At 41.1% G+C, this 17,547-nt stretch overlaps 2 protein-coding genes across 4 annotated transcripts; one reads left to right on the top strand and one right to left on the bottom strand.

Moving 5' to 3' along the window:
- The first annotated feature begins 860 nt into the window (after positions 1 to 860).
- Positions 861 to 11,290, top strand: mylk5 (myosin, light chain kinase 5). 2 transcript variants are annotated; one of them, XM_069709076.1, is made up of 17 exons: positions 861 to 1,375; positions 3,024 to 3,173; positions 3,534 to 3,686; positions 3,890 to 4,072; positions 4,563 to 4,598; positions 5,746 to 5,873; positions 5,965 to 6,118; positions 6,221 to 6,532; positions 6,624 to 6,732; positions 7,113 to 7,316; positions 7,416 to 7,633; positions 7,712 to 7,835; positions 9,516 to 9,665; positions 9,750 to 9,879; positions 9,962 to 10,049; positions 10,178 to 10,318; positions 10,662 to 11,290. In XM_069709076.1, exons 1-17 carry the CDS (start codon positions 1,240 to 1,242, stop codon positions 10,862 to 10,864), a joined length of 2,619 nt encoding a protein of 872 aa, XP_069565177.1. In that variant the 5' UTR covers positions 861 to 1,239; the 3' UTR covers positions 10,865 to 11,290. The 2 variants fall into 2 exon arrangements, with proteins under 2 accessions (XP_069565177.1, XP_069565178.1); XM_069709077.1 differs by lacking the exon at positions 3,534 to 3,686 and having other exon boundaries at positions 862 to 1,375.
- A 1,285-nt stretch (positions 11,291 to 12,575) lies between these two features.
- Positions 12,576 to 16,489, bottom strand: LOC138627006 (coenzyme Q-binding protein COQ10 homolog, mitochondrial). 2 transcript variants are annotated; one of them, XM_069709044.1, is made up of 5 exons: positions 16,321 to 16,489; positions 14,890 to 15,045; positions 14,406 to 14,598; positions 13,699 to 13,800; positions 12,576 to 13,144 (listed from the first exon to the last, which is right to left on the bottom strand). In XM_069709044.1, the coding sequence occupies exons 1-5, from the start codon at positions 16,413 to 16,415 to the stop codon at positions 13,022 to 13,024; spliced, it is 669 nt and encodes a 222-aa protein (XP_069565145.1). In that variant the 5' UTR covers positions 16,416 to 16,489; the 3' UTR covers positions 12,576 to 13,021. The 2 variants fall into 2 exon arrangements, with proteins under 2 accessions (XP_069565145.1, XP_069565144.1); XM_069709043.1 differs by having other exon boundaries at positions 12,576 to 13,180.
- Between the last annotated feature and the right edge of the window lie 1,058 nt (positions 16,490 to 17,547).

Raw genomic sequence — 17,547 nt, forward strand, 5'->3', positions numbered from 1 at the left:
TCAGTCGAGAAATAAAGTTCACTAAGCTGGCTCTTAAAACAAATGTACTCAATTATATATTTATCTTTTTAATGAAAAAGTGCTAACAATGATGTGTCTGTGTGTTCAGCCTTTGGGTAAATGTTTGATTTGGAAATTCTCCTCTCAGAGACTAAAACAAGCCCCTCTCAGTGCTAATCTGTGTGATCACTGATGCGGAATTTGGGAAGCTGTGATGGGAATGGAGTGGAAAGACATGTTATAATCACCTCAGTGGGCCCCTGCTGTGTTCACTGGCATTCAGCACTTTTACAGTTAACTTTTAACGCCGATGTAGCGAGATTCAGACATGTTAACTGCCGTCAGGATGACAATTATTACACATTTGTTCTGATTGCATCCGATCATAAATGAATGATGCAAATTGTGAGGTTTTGCCCAAACCCGACAGACCACTACCACCGTCTCAACAACATATGTTCTCACAACAGCAGGCCCCTCCAGAGACATCTCCTGGTTACCATAGCAGCAGGTGTGGAAAAGGCCACCCTGTGTGGATACTGTCGCTACCAGGGCAGACTGGGACTTAAAGCCACATGCGATTTACGAGCCTGTTGTCCACAGTCAGAGCTTTACAAATGAACCTTTGCTTATGTAGATGTCAGTGGCATCACAAAGTTCACTTGCAGCATTGATAAGTGAGAAGGCAAACACAGAAATCCATGAACACCAGTGCATTCAACAAACAGCACACAATATGACCTTTGGCTGGTTGGATAGATAAGATCCTACTCTCCCCCTTTTTCTGCCTTTCCTTGTTTACGTGGAATGTGTGTCTATTGGCCATGACAATAAAGGCCGGGGTTTGAGTTGTGGGTGTGGGTTGTGGCATTAGAGTGACTTGGAAAATATAAGGAGCTGCCTGCCCCGACTCAAATGGACCAAAGTAAAACAGAAAGTCTCGTCTTGTAGGTGGAGTTAGTGTAGGTTAGGGGAGGGTGAGAAAAGGCTTGAACGTGTAAAGTGTGAGAAGTGAGGGCTGAGCCTAGCTGGCCCTGCAGAAAGACAGAGGCTTGTTGGTTTCATAGAAGAGCGAGAGAGAGAGAGAGAGAGAGAGAGAGAGAGAGAGAGGGAGGACAAGCTGCAGAGGCCCTCACCACAGAGACAGAGAAAGGAAGTGTGATAATCAGCTGGGAAATGACTTTGTAAGATTACTTGTTGTTGTTCCGTTCAGAAGACCGGACTGTTCCTTAAACCGACATGAATGGTGATGGCAGCAAACAGAGTTATGTATCAACTTTTAAGATGCAAATCAAGCCCCTTTGTGCGCCATCTCCACAAGGGAATGGACCCGGAGCTATTGGCACCAAGACCTCAGTCAAATGCACTGATACAGGTAAGGCCCGCCTGAGAGAGAGAGGGAGGTATGGAGGATTGATCATTCAAGATTGTACGTTTGCTTCGGAGGGCAAAGGTAGCATTTAACATGTCTGACAAGTCTGAACAAGGCAAAGCATCTTGATGCCAGGTTGGCGTGCTGCAAAAACAAACTGCAGCTCGTAAAACCAGACCATGTGCCAGAAAATTAGAGGTCACAGTTTGTTATTCTTAAAGTTAATATCCGGTGTTGTGTTTGTCCTGAGTTTAACTGTCCAGTTATCTGATTGTTTATTATATTGGGGACTTGTCACGTCAGCCCACACTGAACATCTCATTTCCGATGCTCTCGAAGCTTGTTTTCTTTTTAAATGAGTGTGAATTCCCAGTGAGTGTGAGATGTTGCTCATGTTCATCCTGCTGTACATGTCAAACATCTTGCTTGTTCAATGTGAATATTTTTCTGCCATGTTTAGACAAACACGTCTGTTTGACAGCGTTCTAAAATATCTACATGTCAAGATTTCAAGAACTGAAGTCTTTCAAAAATTTCATTTCAACAGAACCAGAGATTTTTTAAATCAACCTTCAGTTATCGCTGCCATCACTGACCTCCTAATCAAAGCTTTTTGCATCATTTTTTTTTTTTTTTTTAAAGAATGACCACGTGAAAGAGGTGTGAAGATCCTCCTCTCCGTGTCTGTGTGCAGAGATGCAGCTCAGAGAAGCTGGTCTCACCTGAACAGTCTTCAGTGCTTTAACATGAGGGTGCACAGGGAATAATTCAGCATTGTAAACACTGGCTAAAAGTTGGTGGTAAAACAACCTGTTTTGTTAAACCATAACTAGTCCACAGTATATGGCTTTACATGGGATTACAACTCACTAAGATTTGCTCCATTGTGACACAATGTTTTGTTAAGTTTAGTTACCTGACAGGCCTCTGTAATGGGACCTAATTGATAATTCTCTCTGTCAGCCCATGTTGCTCAGAAAGCATTTTATTCGACTGGGGGAGGGAAAATCTTGGGAAAGCCCACCGTCGTCTGGCAAATGTCCAAACTTCAAGCAAGAATCCAGGTCCAGTAAACCAGAAGTAATGTAAAACTAAGTCCTGAAAGACTTCTGGAAAAAAAACACAAAAAACACACAAACTAACAAATTAAAACACAGTTCATTCAACATGAACTATGTGCTTTACATAAAGGCACATGACTGATGGTGATGGTGTGGTGGTTTTCAGAGCAGTTCATGTGACACATTTACCAAGAGTAAAAATGAATTACAGAAAAGGAGTGGTGTGAAATGTTTTGGTAGATTAGAAGAGTCTCACACTTGCATACATTTACAGTCTTTTTTTTTTTAGCACTTCCAGAAGGTGTTATTTTCTCAAGAACTTTCGCAAGACGGCAACAAAGAATATGTCTGTGAATATAGAAATGTACAGAATTTGAATTATAAATGCATATCAAAAGCCAAGATGAAGGTTGGGGAATGTAAAAGGCTTGAAAAAAACAACAACAACAAAAACTTTAGAGACTAACTAAATACAGTTCAGTGAAGTTTTGTGGTCACTATCAGGCCGAGATTCACTCACATGACAATCACAGTAAAGCTTTCTGTCTATATCCCACTCCTCTTTTTCCACTCCTCTCCTCCACATCCAGGGCCCCTTAACCTTTCCTCTCGTAAACATCTGGATCTGCCCGTCTTCATAGAGCCTCTGAAGGACTGCTGTGTAGACGAAGGCAGCGACATCACACTACGTGGGGCTCTCACAGGGAGTCAGCCAATCAAAGTGGTGTGGTTGCACAATGGTGAGCATGGTGTTATAGCTTGGGGGTCAAATATTCACCCCAGACACAGACACTGGATTCCAATTGTTTTTTTTTTTATTATTAAACATTAAATAAACAAAATCTACTTTAAATCAAACTGAAAAATTCCACGTCTTTTTCCCCAATTTTCTACACATGTCATTTAACAGAACTTGATATATTTGTTATTTTTAGACACTTATCTATCATAATTTAAAATCCAAGTTTGGTTTTGAACAACGCCTGGCAATGAAACGATCATTTATAATGACGGATTCGCGTCAAGAGTTCCAGCGGTTAACATTAGAGGAGTGGAAGAAAGTGTTTCTAGTTTGTTCGTTTGCTTGCTTATATGGGCAGGTGAAATGGCCTGTTTTGGGAATCCTTCCTTCGATGGCAGGGAGGTAAGTTTCGTGGTGAGGGAGTGCCTGCCCGAAGATGCTGGCGCCTACACCTGCCTGGCAGAAAGCAGTGCGGGGAAGACATCGTGCAGCGCTGCTGTCTTTGTCAGAGGTGAAGGTGGCAGCTCATCCATAACTAACAATAGAAGCAGTTTCTCTTAAGTGCAAATTACATACTATGCCTCAAGCTAAAGCAAAGACTGCTTCCTTTATTTGGATTTTTACTTTGTTGGTCACTCCAGACATTTGAGGTAACCAGAGTTTCATTTCTGACATAGTCTCTTCTCTTTTCCTCTGACATGCATCCAAATTCAGATTTTGAAAGTATCTATGGTGTGCAGAACCACATTTCAAAGATCACCACTTCTGCATTGGAGAGCACGAAGGAAAATGGAAGCTCATTACAGACTCGGAAAGATGAGCTACAGAAGTCTGCAGCATCTATTTGTACTTCACCTCCAGAGTCTGATAAGCAGAGCCCAGTCTCATCCCCGAGAGGTAATTAGATAATGATTCATTACACACACACACACAAAAAAAACAATTCTGAATTTGTTGCCATTTTTCTGGGAATTTATTTCTAACATAGCAGTAATATACATTGCCACTTCCTGTTTTTGTCATTGACTGGAAGTACAGTTTTCACATATTTTGACGCACCAGGAAAATGTCCGTTTACCATTGTTTTAACCTCCTCAGGATGGCCATGTTATATTTATTAAAGGAAACGCACTTCCAGTCCTCGTGTGATTGGCTGTCAGGCGTCATTGTATACCAAACAAACGAGCCCTCCACAACAATGTAGCTCTCTTATACACCCACTGAAAGTCCTTGGTCCCAAGTGAACGCCAAGTAGGGGAAGCAGACAGTGGACAGTACAATAAAACTTGCTGAGTCTTTAAACTGATAGCCATATTCAGAAGAAAGCCACACCTCTGCCTTCCTTTATTAAAAAAAAAAACTACCTGCACTTCATCTGTCTCTTCAGCGGTCATCCCGAAGAAGAGAAACAACTCAGGGACAGGTGAGGAAAAATATAACACTTTTTTTTTTTTTTCCTCCTCGCTCACTTTCTCTCCAGGATGACTGAACAATGCACCCGTCTTTCTATCCTCCACTCACCTTCCCATTTCTGATTGTTCGCTGTGGTCTGTTTTGGCTGCTGATAATGTTAATGTCCATTAGGTTTGTGCATGTGTGCTTTTGTGGTTAGTCCTGGAGCTACACCTTCTTTTTTAGCCTTTGTTTGTGGTTTGTTCTATAATGTTGTTGTGTGTTGTGTCCAAGTTATTGTGCGTCCATATACTGGGAGACTTTACCTCAGGGTGCAGACTGCAACTATAAAAGCATTAAAAGCGCAGATTATAAAGTCTGGCCGTCTGCCAAAATTTAACAGGTTAATGTCATATTGTGGTTCATGTACTGAAAGAAGTAAAACGAAAGTAGAACAATGTTGTTGTTTCCCTTCAAAAGCTGAAATTGCATTCACTAAAATGGAACTTCCAAAGACATTCTCTAACATGTGGTATTTGTTTTAGTTGAATAAAACATTAACTTGCAGTGAGACATACATTTAGTCAACCTCAAATGTTTTGTTTTACTTGCATTTTATTTAAGTGATTCAACATTTTATCTTTTTTCAATGTGGTTTTATGAATTACAATATGAGGGAAAACATACATTTCATCAGCTTGACTTCAGTCAAATTCACCACCATGATGCCAGTATTTCAATACTGACAGTGTGAGAGACGAGAAGGACCGCAGCTCATATATAAGCAGAGGATACAGCACGGTGCGTGTTTGCTTCCTTTAAGGATATTGGTTCGAGTAAACAGTTGTGAGTGTGTGACACAAGTAATTAGCAAGGCGTTTTCAAAGAGAACTATTTTAACATGTACACACCTAATTACACAAGGACCGGTTGTACCCTTGCGAGGCAGGTCAACTGTCCTGCTTTCTGTTTCTATTTGAGAAACTTTGTCTACTGTATACTGCAATAATAATAATAATAATAATAATAATAATAATAAGGGCCTCGGTGGAAGAGATACACTCCCAGTCTTATGTAAAAGCAAAACTGTCTGTCTTTATCTCACACTCACACTGGCTATGTTTTCTTCCAGTGACATATATGCAAGTCAAAACTTACACTTTGTTTGATCTTCGCAGGCCCAGTATTACATTTTGAAAACTCCCCGCAGCACCTGAAGGTGAAGGCAGGGCAAATTGCACGGCTGACGTGTTTTTTCACTGGCAGCCCTCCTGTGGTCTCCTGTTGGATCAGAAACAAAGAACAGGTGCAGCAATTTAAAGGCTATTCCACTAAATATCCACTTCCGCCGTCCCACAGTATTTATCTCCTCATCATCCCCTTTCTTTAACCTGCAGATCGTCGACGGTGAAGAGCTGTGGACAGAAAACACCGATCGGAGCAGCACACTGGTCATAGCAGAGGCTAAACCACAGCACACAGATCGCTACACCGTTGTGGTGAAAGACCGCAAGAGCTCAGCACAACACACGCTCACTCTTTCCGTCATAGGTGAGACAATACACATTGTGAAGTGTCAGGACCAGCTGAAGCAGTTACTTTAAACCCCTTCTTTTTTTTTTTTTTTTTCCCCCCTGATCATCCTCCCACCAGAGAGGCCAGAGCCTCCCGTCTCCTGTCCTGTGATCGCCCTCGTCTCTGCGTCCAGCCTCGTGCTGTCCTGGTCGGGCCCCAGCTACGACGGCGGCAGCGCCATCCTGGGTTACGTGGTGGAAGTAAAGAGCCGTGGACGTGCCGGGCCCGAGGAGTGGAGCGAACTGACTGCCCAGTGTAAGAGCACCTCATACAGAGTGTGTTCTGGGCTGCAGCCTCAACAGGAGTACTGTTTCAGAGTGAGGGCCTACAACGCAGTGGGAGCGAGTGATCCAGGCCCAGTGTCACCAGGGGTTGTGATGGAGCAGAAAGGTGAGACACTATGCGGTTATTGACACCGCGTTTAAAGATGAAGGCAAATTCAACAAGCCTAATATTAAAGTTCTTGTGCGTGTGTACCTAGATTCAAACAAAACGCAAGAAGACGAAGCCCCTCAAGCGTACACCTGCGTTACTATTGACTCATCCCACAAAGTCACTGATCACTACATTTTGCAAGAGAAACTGGGAATGTGAGTATCTGATCAGTTGAAAATCCAGTTTTCCAAACAAGTTTTTTCAAGTAGAGCCAACTAGCCGTTTCTCTGGGAAGGAACGTTGGTATGAGTGTGGGAGGAGGGTAAATCCTGCCAAGTCTTAAAATATATGCATGTGGAGACATGGTCATGTTCACCAATGTTGTTCACCAATGTTGACCTGGCAGCACCTGTGGTTGCAGTTAATAATGGTAAGACATGTTATAATCTTTCACTTTAACAGATAGATGAAGGCATACCAGAATCACTGATTTGTGGTTTAACGTTATTTTCTGTCATCATCTTTTCTGATGGGCTCGTGATCTACGATTCAGATAAAAAGAAAAAAAAAAAGACTGAACTGGTCTCTTCATTAGGGGAAGATTTGGCTTGGTGTTCAAGCTAACCCACAAGGAGACTGGATGTGTGCGTGCTGGAAAGTTCTACAAAGGACGCCGTGCCAAGGAGAGGGAGGCCGCTCGTAAAGAGATCGAGCTGATGAACTACCTCCACCACCCCAAACTGGTTCAGTGTGTGGCAGCATACGATCACAGCCCCGAGATGGTCATGGTCATGGAGTTGTAGGTATCATCGTGAAAGCCCAAAGGAGGTTAAATTCTCAGAGCAACTGCAAATTCTGCACATCCGCCACTGTGTCACTGTGGTTTGTCCGTCTGCAGTATCGCCGGAGGGGAACTGTTTGAGCGTATTGTGGACGACAGCTTTGAGCACACGGAGCCTGCCAGCGTGCTCTACATGCAGCAGATCCTGCAGGGGATTTCCTACATGCACCGGCAGAACGTCATCCACCTGGACCTCAAACCTGAAAACATCGTGTGCGTTGACACCACGGGCACTTCCATCAAGATCATTGACTTTGGATTGGCCAGCAGGCTTGGTATGCGAGGTGAAACTTACTGTTTGTCTAACTCGTATGCGTGCGTCGATACCAACTGTCGTGATTTCTGTTTAACAGATGGCAACACACCTCTGAAGGTGATGCATGGGACACCAGAGTTTGTGGCGCCTGAAGTGATAAACTACGAGCCTGTGTGTTTGTCCACTGACATGTGGAGCGTCGGGGTCATCTGCTACATACTGTGAGTCACACTGTCGCTCCTGCACATTACAGCAATAGTTTGACATTTTAGGAAACAGATATTCACTTTTTTTTTTTTTTTTTTTTTGAGAAAGCTGGGCTCTGTCTGCTTTGCTTTTCCAGCTAGTGGAAGTTACTGTGTCCAGCGAAAAAAATACTCCGGACAACAACCTTTTGATAAAACCTTCGCTGCTACATGAAATATCTTTATATTTTATTATATACAACGTAGTAAATGATAGTTGAGAACAATGTGACACCATGTTAGTAGAGATGAACATCCAAAGGATTATCACTTCACCTCTGCAGATTCCCTTTCCCTCTCTGTGCACCTTGACAGTATGTGACGTTGTTCCAGAAACCTTGTTTAGAGTAAAACAGGCTCTAATGATCCACTGTATTTTATTTTAATTTTTTTTTGGTCCCGGGTCTTATTCATACAATTATCTGCTCTAATGATATTGTGCTAAAAGGGGTAGTACGCAGACATAATCTTGCTGTTACAGATTAGATCAAAGTCTCCCCAATTTTTACTTGAAAACATGTGGTGTGAAAGAAGTCAAGGGAGTAATGAGTAGAAATTTGCAATAGCCTATCTAATGATCCCAGGTTTCACTTCCCCCTCCACCTGTGTGCAAATAACAGCAACATCAGCTTCTAGCAGTAGCTTGCATCGCCCAGCAACACTTTTATTTTCAACTCACCTCCAGCTTGTGTATAGGTCATGCTGGTTCTAACTTCTTGGCCAGGACTTTCTCCACAGATTTTCTTTTCTCCAATTTAGTTAACAAAGCACACACACAAGTGAAAACAGCTGACGGCATCGGTACCTTCATATTTGTTTAGCTTTGAAGTCAAGTTTGATCTTGCAAGTTTCCATGAGATCTCAAGTCCCTCTCAAATCGTAATCGTGTGGTCCTGCTTCTGATGTACATCACAGACCTGGCGTATATTTGGGTAAAATAATAAATATTCGGTTAATTTGTCACTATGTCTGTGGTCTGCCATGTTTATGGTAGCATTTAAGATTTGAAAACCCTCGAGTGCACGCCAAGCATTACCTGTTTAGCATCAAACAATAAAAAGACTTTGGCTGGCAACAAGTTGGTGAATGTAGAAGAGCATTTAGCAAAAAGAGCTCGACATTTCCCTCAGCAATCTGTAGTTATCAGAACAGAGATTAGACAGTGAATATTGCACTTACTTCTCAGGTTTTGTCATCCTGACTGAGATGACACCATAGACTGTTAATTACTGTGTTAACTGCCTGTTTCTATGTTTCTGTTAATTAATTAATTACTTAATTAAGCTCTAGCTACTGTTGAAAGTTTCATATTTACCATATAGACATGAGAGAGGAATAATTTGTGTGTGTGTGTGTGTGTGTGTGTGTGTGTGTGTGTGTGTGTGTGTGTGTGTGTGTGTGTGTGTGTGTGTGTGTGTGTGTGTGTGTGTGTGTAATACATATCCATTGATGCCTATATCCTATTATTTGCATGAGGAAGGGCATCATTTTCTGACTAAGAAAAACATCTATCAAACTTGGCTGACTGGACTGAGCTATAATAGTTATGATGGATAAACTTGACATGTTTTAAGCCTTTTAATGCCACCTGGTGGGCAGAGGTTGAAACAGTCATGTATAATGTACGCTGCTCTCCTCTCTTTCTCTGGTTTTCAGGCTCAGCGGTGAGTCTCCCTTCCAGGGAAGCAGCGATGCAGAGACCCTGGCCTTGGTCACACTGGCCCAGTGGGAGTTTGAGGAGAGCTTTGATGACATAACAGAGGAGGCCAAAAACTTCATCAGCTCCCTGCTCAACAAGGACACTAGGTGATGTCTAAAAACGCACCGCTACAAGCACAGCCTCCAGATATCATTTTCACTTAATCACCTGCAATTCTCTGTGTTTAACAGGCGGAGGATGTCGTCTGAAGAGGCCCTCTCACACCCCTGGATGGCAGCATTTGACTCTGGATACCGTCCCACCGTCAAGAGTCTGTCCAAGGAGAAGATGAAGAAGTTTCTAGCGAGGCAGAAGTGGAAGGTAACACCCCAGCATGTTAGTTTTAGATATTTCTTTAGCTTGAGGTTTTGTTTTTGTTTTCTCATAGAAATGTGTCTTATAGAAAGCCGGCAAGGCCCTGCTAGCCCTGAAGAGAATGGCTCTGCTGTCTAAAGGCGACGGCTCTGCATCTCCCACAAGTCCTGGGGAAGGTGAGACACGTGCATTCTCGGATTACCTTATCAGGACCATTTTAGTTCCTGGTTCAAGCTGGGTATATTTTAGTACCTCCTCTTCTTTTCTCTTATCTACTTCCTGCTCTGTCATCCCCCCCCCATAGACTCACCACTGAGCCCAGAGGCAAAGCATGCTCTACAGTCTTTGGAGCTTAAGATGCAGGGTCCACCCCGATTCACCCAGATCTTGGAGGAACAGACTGCAGGTCGGGGATCCAGGGCCTGTCTCTCATGTCACCTCACAGGTACGAGTCAACGTCTTTCACACCAACCGACCTCATTTTACAAATGAACACTCGACTTAAAATTTCAAAAAACAAAACATTAGAGACTCAGGTTTTGACCGGGTAAAATTACAGGACAAAACAAACAGATCTTACATCCTGCATTATTACAATTAGTGCTTTGAAGTAAATATGTTCAGATGGTTATTATAACAGTTGCCATTCTGGCCTAAAAGATTTGCATCTTAACTTTCTTCTAAAGACCTAAAAAAAAAAAAAACAGCTTTGCTCTGTTGCTGTTTGGCTTCATGTCAGAGGTCGGGCTCTTTCCCCCCGACTTCACCGTTCCTATTTGCCTTGGCAGGATATCCTGACCCGGAAGTGGTGTGGCTGTGTGGCGAGGATCCTGTGGTGGAGTCCTCCGCAGTGCAGATAGAGTATGAGGACGATGGCCGCTGTACCCTGGTTCTCGCTAAAGTCGGCCCCGACGACACTAATGTTTACACCTGTAGAGCCACCAATGACCACGGGGAGACCTGCTGCTCAGCCAAACTAGTTGTTCAGTAGCTTTATATGCAGATTAAATGTATGAATGCTCTTGAGTGCCTGGATTATGAATCTTGTTTTGATATGAGGAATACAAGTGGAGACCAAACTGTGCATCCTGTGGAAATATGTATTATTGTACAAACTCTAGCTGAGTCAGATGAATATTGTTACAGAGCTACATGCACAGAGTTGAGTATTTCTAAATGGGACCAAGACATATTCATGTAACGTTTTAAAAGGGTAGTTTTAGCTAAAGCTGTGAACTATTCGTTAAATTGGCTCATGGTGAGTCATTTCAAGATTCTCTTCCAAACTTGCTGTCAAATAAATAAATTGAGAATCTCCTGTGAAAGCAAATAGGCCTGAAATTATTGATTTCTAATCTACTTCTGAGTTGTTGTTGTTGTTGTTGTTGGGTAAAAATTTAAAAAAGTATTTCTCCTTTGTTGTGGTCACTTGTCTTCCTTCATGTGGATAAAATGGGGGAGGTGGGAAGGGAGGGGGCCGCCGGGAACTCGTGAGTTTGTGTGTTGCCAAACCATGTGTGGAGTCATGAGGGCAGACATTTGGTAAATTGTTAGAAAAATTACTTAGAGGCTAGATTCAAAATCAAACATATCGGACATTTATTCTCGCGAGAAGGAGCAAAATACATGTACACTCAAAGAATGATGTCCAGCATTGCTCAACGTCACTCCTCCGTAGGGCAGCTTTTATACAGTGTGACAAACAATTGACAGTCACCCCAATTTCCTTTGTGTCTGCTTTCGTCTGGTAATACTGAGTTGGTTGTAGGTCACAAGATAAGGACACGGGGGACTCGTCAATTAGATGCGGAAAGTAAAACAAAAGAAACTTTCCGGAGCCACTTGCAAATAAGATGAAACAATCTTATTTTCTTTCCATCATAAATATTTACATAAGAAATGTAACTTGGTCAAAATTGGGATTTTCTGTCTAGGTTCAATTTCAGCCCGTAAACAATAGAACAATGCTATTACAGACCCTCCACCTGTAGAAGGAATACAAAGAAAAGCTCGTATTTATGTACCTTTTGTGGCTCATCACGTTTAATTCACACTTAGCAGAGGGATCCCAAAATAGATACCGGTTGATGTACGTCTGTGGATTGTTCACTACCTGCTTTACTTTGACACAGACTGTGGGGGGTTGCCTCCTGTGCTACAGCAAACAGCAGTGTGGAATCCAAGGATCTATTGTTATTCTTAGAGAGACCGTTGCCGACATCCCCGTGAAAACAAGACGTGCACAGAGAGAAGGTAAATACGCTCCAAGTGCAGCTGGACCCTTTCTTAGGACTTATGCAGTTTAGCGGCAATACTTATACATATATAAAACAATTTTTTTTTTAAAACGACTTAATGTGCTGCATTTTATCATACCAATAATGATTTTGTTCAATTTCAGGATCAGAAAATAGAAACCCAACATTGATACATTTTCAGAGTTGTTTGTAGTTTTTCTGTTATTTACAAATGGAGAAAGTGTCATCCAAATCTTTAAGGCCTAAAAAATAAAAAATAAAGAACCTGTGTTTTTTTTAAGCAACTTCTTTAAAAGCCAATCTGTCCAGTTTTCCCTCCGTCTCAAAGGTTTGCGTCTCATGTCATTTGAAGGGCTGAAGACACAGTCAGACTTGTGGGTTTCCTTCAACAACCCATTGTTCAAAAATATCCGAGTAGTTTGTAACAGTTTCAAACAAGAATGAGAAATAAAACAAGATGTTTATTCAACAAAAGAGAATTTACAAATGACAGTGGAAATGGGTTGAACAAAACACAGTAACTTTTTAACTCCACTTGTCCTATTTAACCCTGTTGGATGTTTCGGCTCTGGGCAGAAGTCACCGAACATTATCCCACAATTTTATTAAGAAAACATTTGTGTTCCGACATGATCATGTGAAAACTATGCATTTATTACTCTATCTATGAAATAAATATAAATGTACAACAAAGAAAATAAAAAAAATCATCGGGTGCCTTATAAATAAACCGTTTTAAGAATACAAGAATGCATGTCGACAAAAGAACAAGATACGAGTGACCGCGGAAAGAAGATCCAGTCTCCAGTGTAAGACAAGTGCAGCCGGCTGGCAGGGTTTGGTCGAACCTCCGAGTGGATGTGAATGGAGGGAAGGTCAGAGAGTTCGCCTCATGTGGACCGCCTCCTGAATGATGGCGGCGGCGGCGGCTGATTCCCGTAAACTGTCGCTGCTCGTGACTCAAAGGCACAGACCATCTGCTTCACCACTTCGTCAAAGAAAACGCTGGCCAGCTGAGAGTGAAGGAGAGATTTAAACTCAAAGGACACCTGCAGAAGACACAGAAAGTGGACGAGCATGATGGTTAACTGTCTGGGAGACTCTCTTTGATGGTTACTACTAAAAAAAAAAATAACATTTTCCGAAAGTGGAAAACTGCTGATCGTTACCAAAATTAAAACCAAAGACGTTAAGCGTCGCAGTCAGGCTTTACTTCCTTTAAATTGGTCGGGTGTAATCAGTCACACAGCGTCCCTTCTTTAACATGTTCTACTGACATCCAACCATTTCCTGGCTGAAATCTGAGGTAACGTTAAGGTTAAAGTCCTGTAAGCAGCTCCTTTGCAGTGTCCCCTGGCCTGGCAGCTATTTCAGGAGCACCAGCAAGGTACTTGCTGAGCATAATGAGATCTTACTCAACACGTCCTCGTAGTCGGTAATCCATCCAAAACAGAACATTAGCGATTACTTGAAATTAGCATGTCCTTAAGCTTACATTGTTGTTGCAAAAACCTGATTTCTTTTAGACTTTCAAGGTCGGATGTTCATTTCATTTCAAGACACTTACAGAGAAATCCACTTTGCAGCAGCCTGGTTGGTCTTTGGGTCCAGGGGAAAACCTCCAGACTGTTTCAAGATGGCTGAAGAGGGACCCATCAGTACACAGGGCCTGTTTTCAAAACAAAGGAGCCCTTATTTATTCAGTGATGACTGTATTGCCAAGAAGCCCAAAAAATAAGTTCTAATCTTTGTTCTCTATAGGAATACAAAGTACCGAATGAAGTGCTATTCAGACAGTCTATAACACTACGAAATAATTACAAAAAATAAACAAAGTGTGTCACATTAAGTTATTATTAACTTTACTGTGAAAACAGCAGTTCCTCTAATGCCTGATCATGCTGGTTCTCAGAAAACTTCCACTTTACTGGCATAAAAACCAAAATATTTCAACTTCTCTTTTGACACACAAAGTTCAGATATTTTTTTCCTAAACATTAAGAGAAATTTCCCCACAGCTCCACCTCCTTCTCTTTGACAAAGTTCAAATCTCTTTGCAGGATGGTAGAAACATTGGATAGACTATTTGTGTTGTGTTTGGTGAATTAGTTTCACTAAAACAGAAAGATATAAATAACATGTTTTCAGGAAGCTCTTGATTTTTTTTTTTTTTTTTAAAAGTGATTAAAATTAAAAAAAAATTAAAAAAAAAAAAAAAAAAAAAGGAGGTATTTGTAACTGCTGTTTTCTGGATCTACCAAAACAAGGACTTACTCTGACTTGGTGGTTTGGAATAACGGTGACCTCGGAGGTGTATCGCTCGACAATAGGGGGGAAACCTATTTCGAGCTCCGCCCAGGCGTCACCGTTACGTCCCTTCACGACCCGAGACTTCTTACACCAGGGAACAAAGTGCTGGTACTGGTCCACACCGGCCACCACGTTGTACATCTGCTCTGGACTGTACCTGAACACAGTCACGTGAAGACAGAATAGCAACCGATGAGATGATACGACCATTTTATTATGGACTTGTAAGCGTATTTCTATAGTTGTTTTTAATTTCTAAGGTTTATCAGGTGTTTGATGTATCATTCCTTTAAAGATCCACTTGTAAAGCTTAAAATTAGCCCAAAAAATACACATGAACATGCTTTCTAAATTTCCTTCATTTACTCATACACAAAATTGCTTATGTTGGGGTTTACTGTCTTCAGTGGTTTTTAACATGTTAGATTATCTAAGCGTGGACTCTCACCCTACTGTCCGGGACTCTGTGTACTCCATCCTGCGGGAGCTGATGCAGGCAGCCAGGTTGATGAAGCCTCGGCTGGGTGTGGTCACGGGGGTGGCGGTGGGGCAGAGGTTGAGGCTCGGCCTCCTGGCTGCTAGGACCCCACAATAGCCCAGATGTCTGAGGAGAGGAAATGATCCATTTGTCAGCACATGAATAATTAATGAGAAACATCACTACTCAGCTGTGCCACATGACTAATCAATTTGCATCTTAAAACCAACCGGGTTCACCCAGAGATTGTCTTGTAAATTCACACTGTTTTAAATTGTGACCATCAGTTCATAGTTTGTAGGATTTTTTTTTTTTTTTTCAGGGAGACCAAAACATTTATTGACACTTTTATGAGGACCAAATAACCGGAAGAATACTTTCGCTGCTCAAACAGACTTTCTTACCACATTTCATTTCTCACCGAGGAAACTTTCAATACTGGTGGAAAATAACAAAGTGCATTTACTCATGTACTGCAATGTGTTATGATACTTGTACTTTACTTGAAGATTTGATATGATGAATAGAAAGCTTTTACAATGCAACACATTGTTAAAGATTAAAACAGCGGTGTCCAAACATCTTGGCATCTTTTAAAATGCATTTTTTTTTTTTTTAGTCAGGGTCACATTTCAGATGTCTGAGTTGTTAACAGCTCCACCAAACAGATTTTTTTTTTTTTTCCCGTCTAAAATTTTTACTTGGTTTCACTTAAACAAATGTTCAACGGATACAACATCTCAGCAAATATTAAACATTGTAGAGAAAGTGAAACTAAAAACAGATCACTGGATCAGAGAACTTTTTTCTTCTTTCCTCTTCCAGTAATTTAAAAAAAATTCCCCTCGGGGATTAATAAAGTAAATACTTACCTACCTACCTACCTAATGATCTGACGACCCTAGATATAAAACTGTTAACAGCAACAACAGTCACAGGCTGCTTCAGTATTAATAATCTACAGTAATGTCATGTATAATAATATATCCGTTAGAGGGACTAATCCAGTACTTTCACTTTCATACTTTAACTACATTTTGTTGCTGAACAGTTTCATATTTTGGTATTTTACATGCATGTTTGACTTGTAGCGGAGTATTATTATTATTTTTTTTACATTGTTGTATCGGTACTTGTTACTAAAAGATCTGAAAATGCTTTCTAACGCAAGTAACAAAATAAAAGGGATATAGGATTAAGTCTCGTGACTTTGGGGTCTTTGTTTGCCCGCTTACACACGTTTCTCAAACACTGGGAATTAAATCTGCTCTTCTCAATAAGACAGCCGACGTTCAAAATTACAGTTGAAGGTGCATTTTAAAAAAAGCACGTGACTAATACAAATTATTCCCAACAAGTGCCTCTGAACTTTTCTCCCGTTTTCACACACTCTTGACTCACCGGAGATTTGTTCCGTTTGTCCGCACAACCCTGGAAGAGCGGACCTCTGACATGTCCAGCAGCAGCTTGAGGAGGTTTGGTGTCCTGTTCGTCATTGTGAAAATGTTTGATTCAAATTGTTTAAGTCCTCAGAAAAGAGGTTTCCAGTTGTGCCGGCTTTGTTCTGACGAGAGACTTGATTAGAGAGTCGCTCCGCAGTTCATTGAGAGGAGAGTGATTCAGTGGGCGGTGCTTCCACTCTGGCCAATCAGATCACTTATTGGTGAATTTTAAATCAATATTTTATTTGTGAAAGTCAAAGGAAATGTAAATAAATAGTTCCTAAATTAAACAGAATAAATAATTGCATCATTCTGGGGATTTGTAGATTTTTGGCTGATAAAATGGTCAACTTAGACTGTTAGGCAAGTAAATGTTTGATCAATAAGTCATGTCTTATCAGTGGCGGTCTGGTCGTGCTTGGGAGTGTCTGCAATCAGGGGTCATTTGTGAAGCATTAAACTAGAAGTAGGTTTACTTTTCAGTGAAAGGAATTTCTGTCTGAACTATTTCTTTTGGTGCTTGAAAAAAATAAATGTATTATTATTGGTTGGTATGTTATGGGAAATGGCTATTGCCCACCAGTCTGAGCTAATCTCTTCAGTCTTCACTAAGGGGGCAGACAGATGAAGTTTATTTAAACGAAACACTTTCTAAAATGAGTTTACCTTAAAAGTTGTGAAGCCATAGTTTATATGATTAATGCATGTATTTGTAAATGGCACCCACAATTAATCAAATACACTCACAAAAAATAAAAAGTGTTTGACAACCGAATTCATAGAACTTTGAAAAGTTTTTCCAAACAAGCCAAAGTCTAAATGACAGTGTGCGGTTGAGTTGAGTAAGCACATGGTGAACCTGGACTTCGTTGATGGAAGAATAAAGGTCATCTGTTTAAATTCAAACTGAATTTTATAGTGTTTAAAGCAGAAAAGTAATACAAGTATCAGCAAACAACAATATTCTATTACATAAACAAGACAAAAATGGGAATCTGAATTTAATTTGTATACCTTTTACATCAGTCTTTACCTAACTTTCATTATCCTGATCTACATAATACTACAGGCTTTAACAGGTCTCAGAGTGCAGCTGTATTAAGTCGCTATGCGGTACACAGGAATTAGGGCACTTGATCAAGGAAGGATTAAAGAACCTCAGTCAATCCTACCGAAGATAGGAAAC

Source organism: Brachyistius frenatus, unplaced genomic scaffold, assembly GCF_029030835.1.
Source record: "Brachyistius frenatus isolate BFR_SWC_R1_liver_20210118 unplaced genomic scaffold, ASM2903083v1 Contig_80, whole genome shotgun sequence".
Classification (NCBI taxonomy): Eukaryota; Metazoa; Chordata; class Actinopteri; family Embiotocidae; genus Brachyistius; species Brachyistius frenatus.

Coding starts and splice junctions, on each gene's coding strand:
- mylk5 (XM_069709076.1), top strand. CDS start 1,240: ATGAATGGTGATGGCAGCAAACAGAGTTATGTATCAACTTTTAAGATG. Junction 1,376..3,023: donor AGTCAAATGCACTGATACAG/GTAAGGCCCGCC, acceptor CTCCACATCCAG/GGCCCCTTAACCTTTCCTCT. Junction 10,319..10,661: donor TCTCTCATGTCACCTCACAG/GTACGAGTCAAC, acceptor TTGCCTTGGCAG/GATATCCTGACCCGGAAGTG.
- LOC138627006 (XM_069709043.1), bottom strand. CDS start 16,415: ATGACGAACAGGACACCAAACCTCCTCAAGCTGCTGCTGGACATGTCA. Junction 15,046..16,320: donor ACAAACGGAACAAATCTCCG/GTGAGTCAAGAG, acceptor TCCTCTCCTCAG/ACATCTGGGCTATTGTGGGG. Junction 13,801..14,405: donor TTCCAAACCACCAAGTCAGA/GTAAGTCCTTGT, acceptor TTTTGAAAACAG/GCCCTGTGTACTGATGGGTC.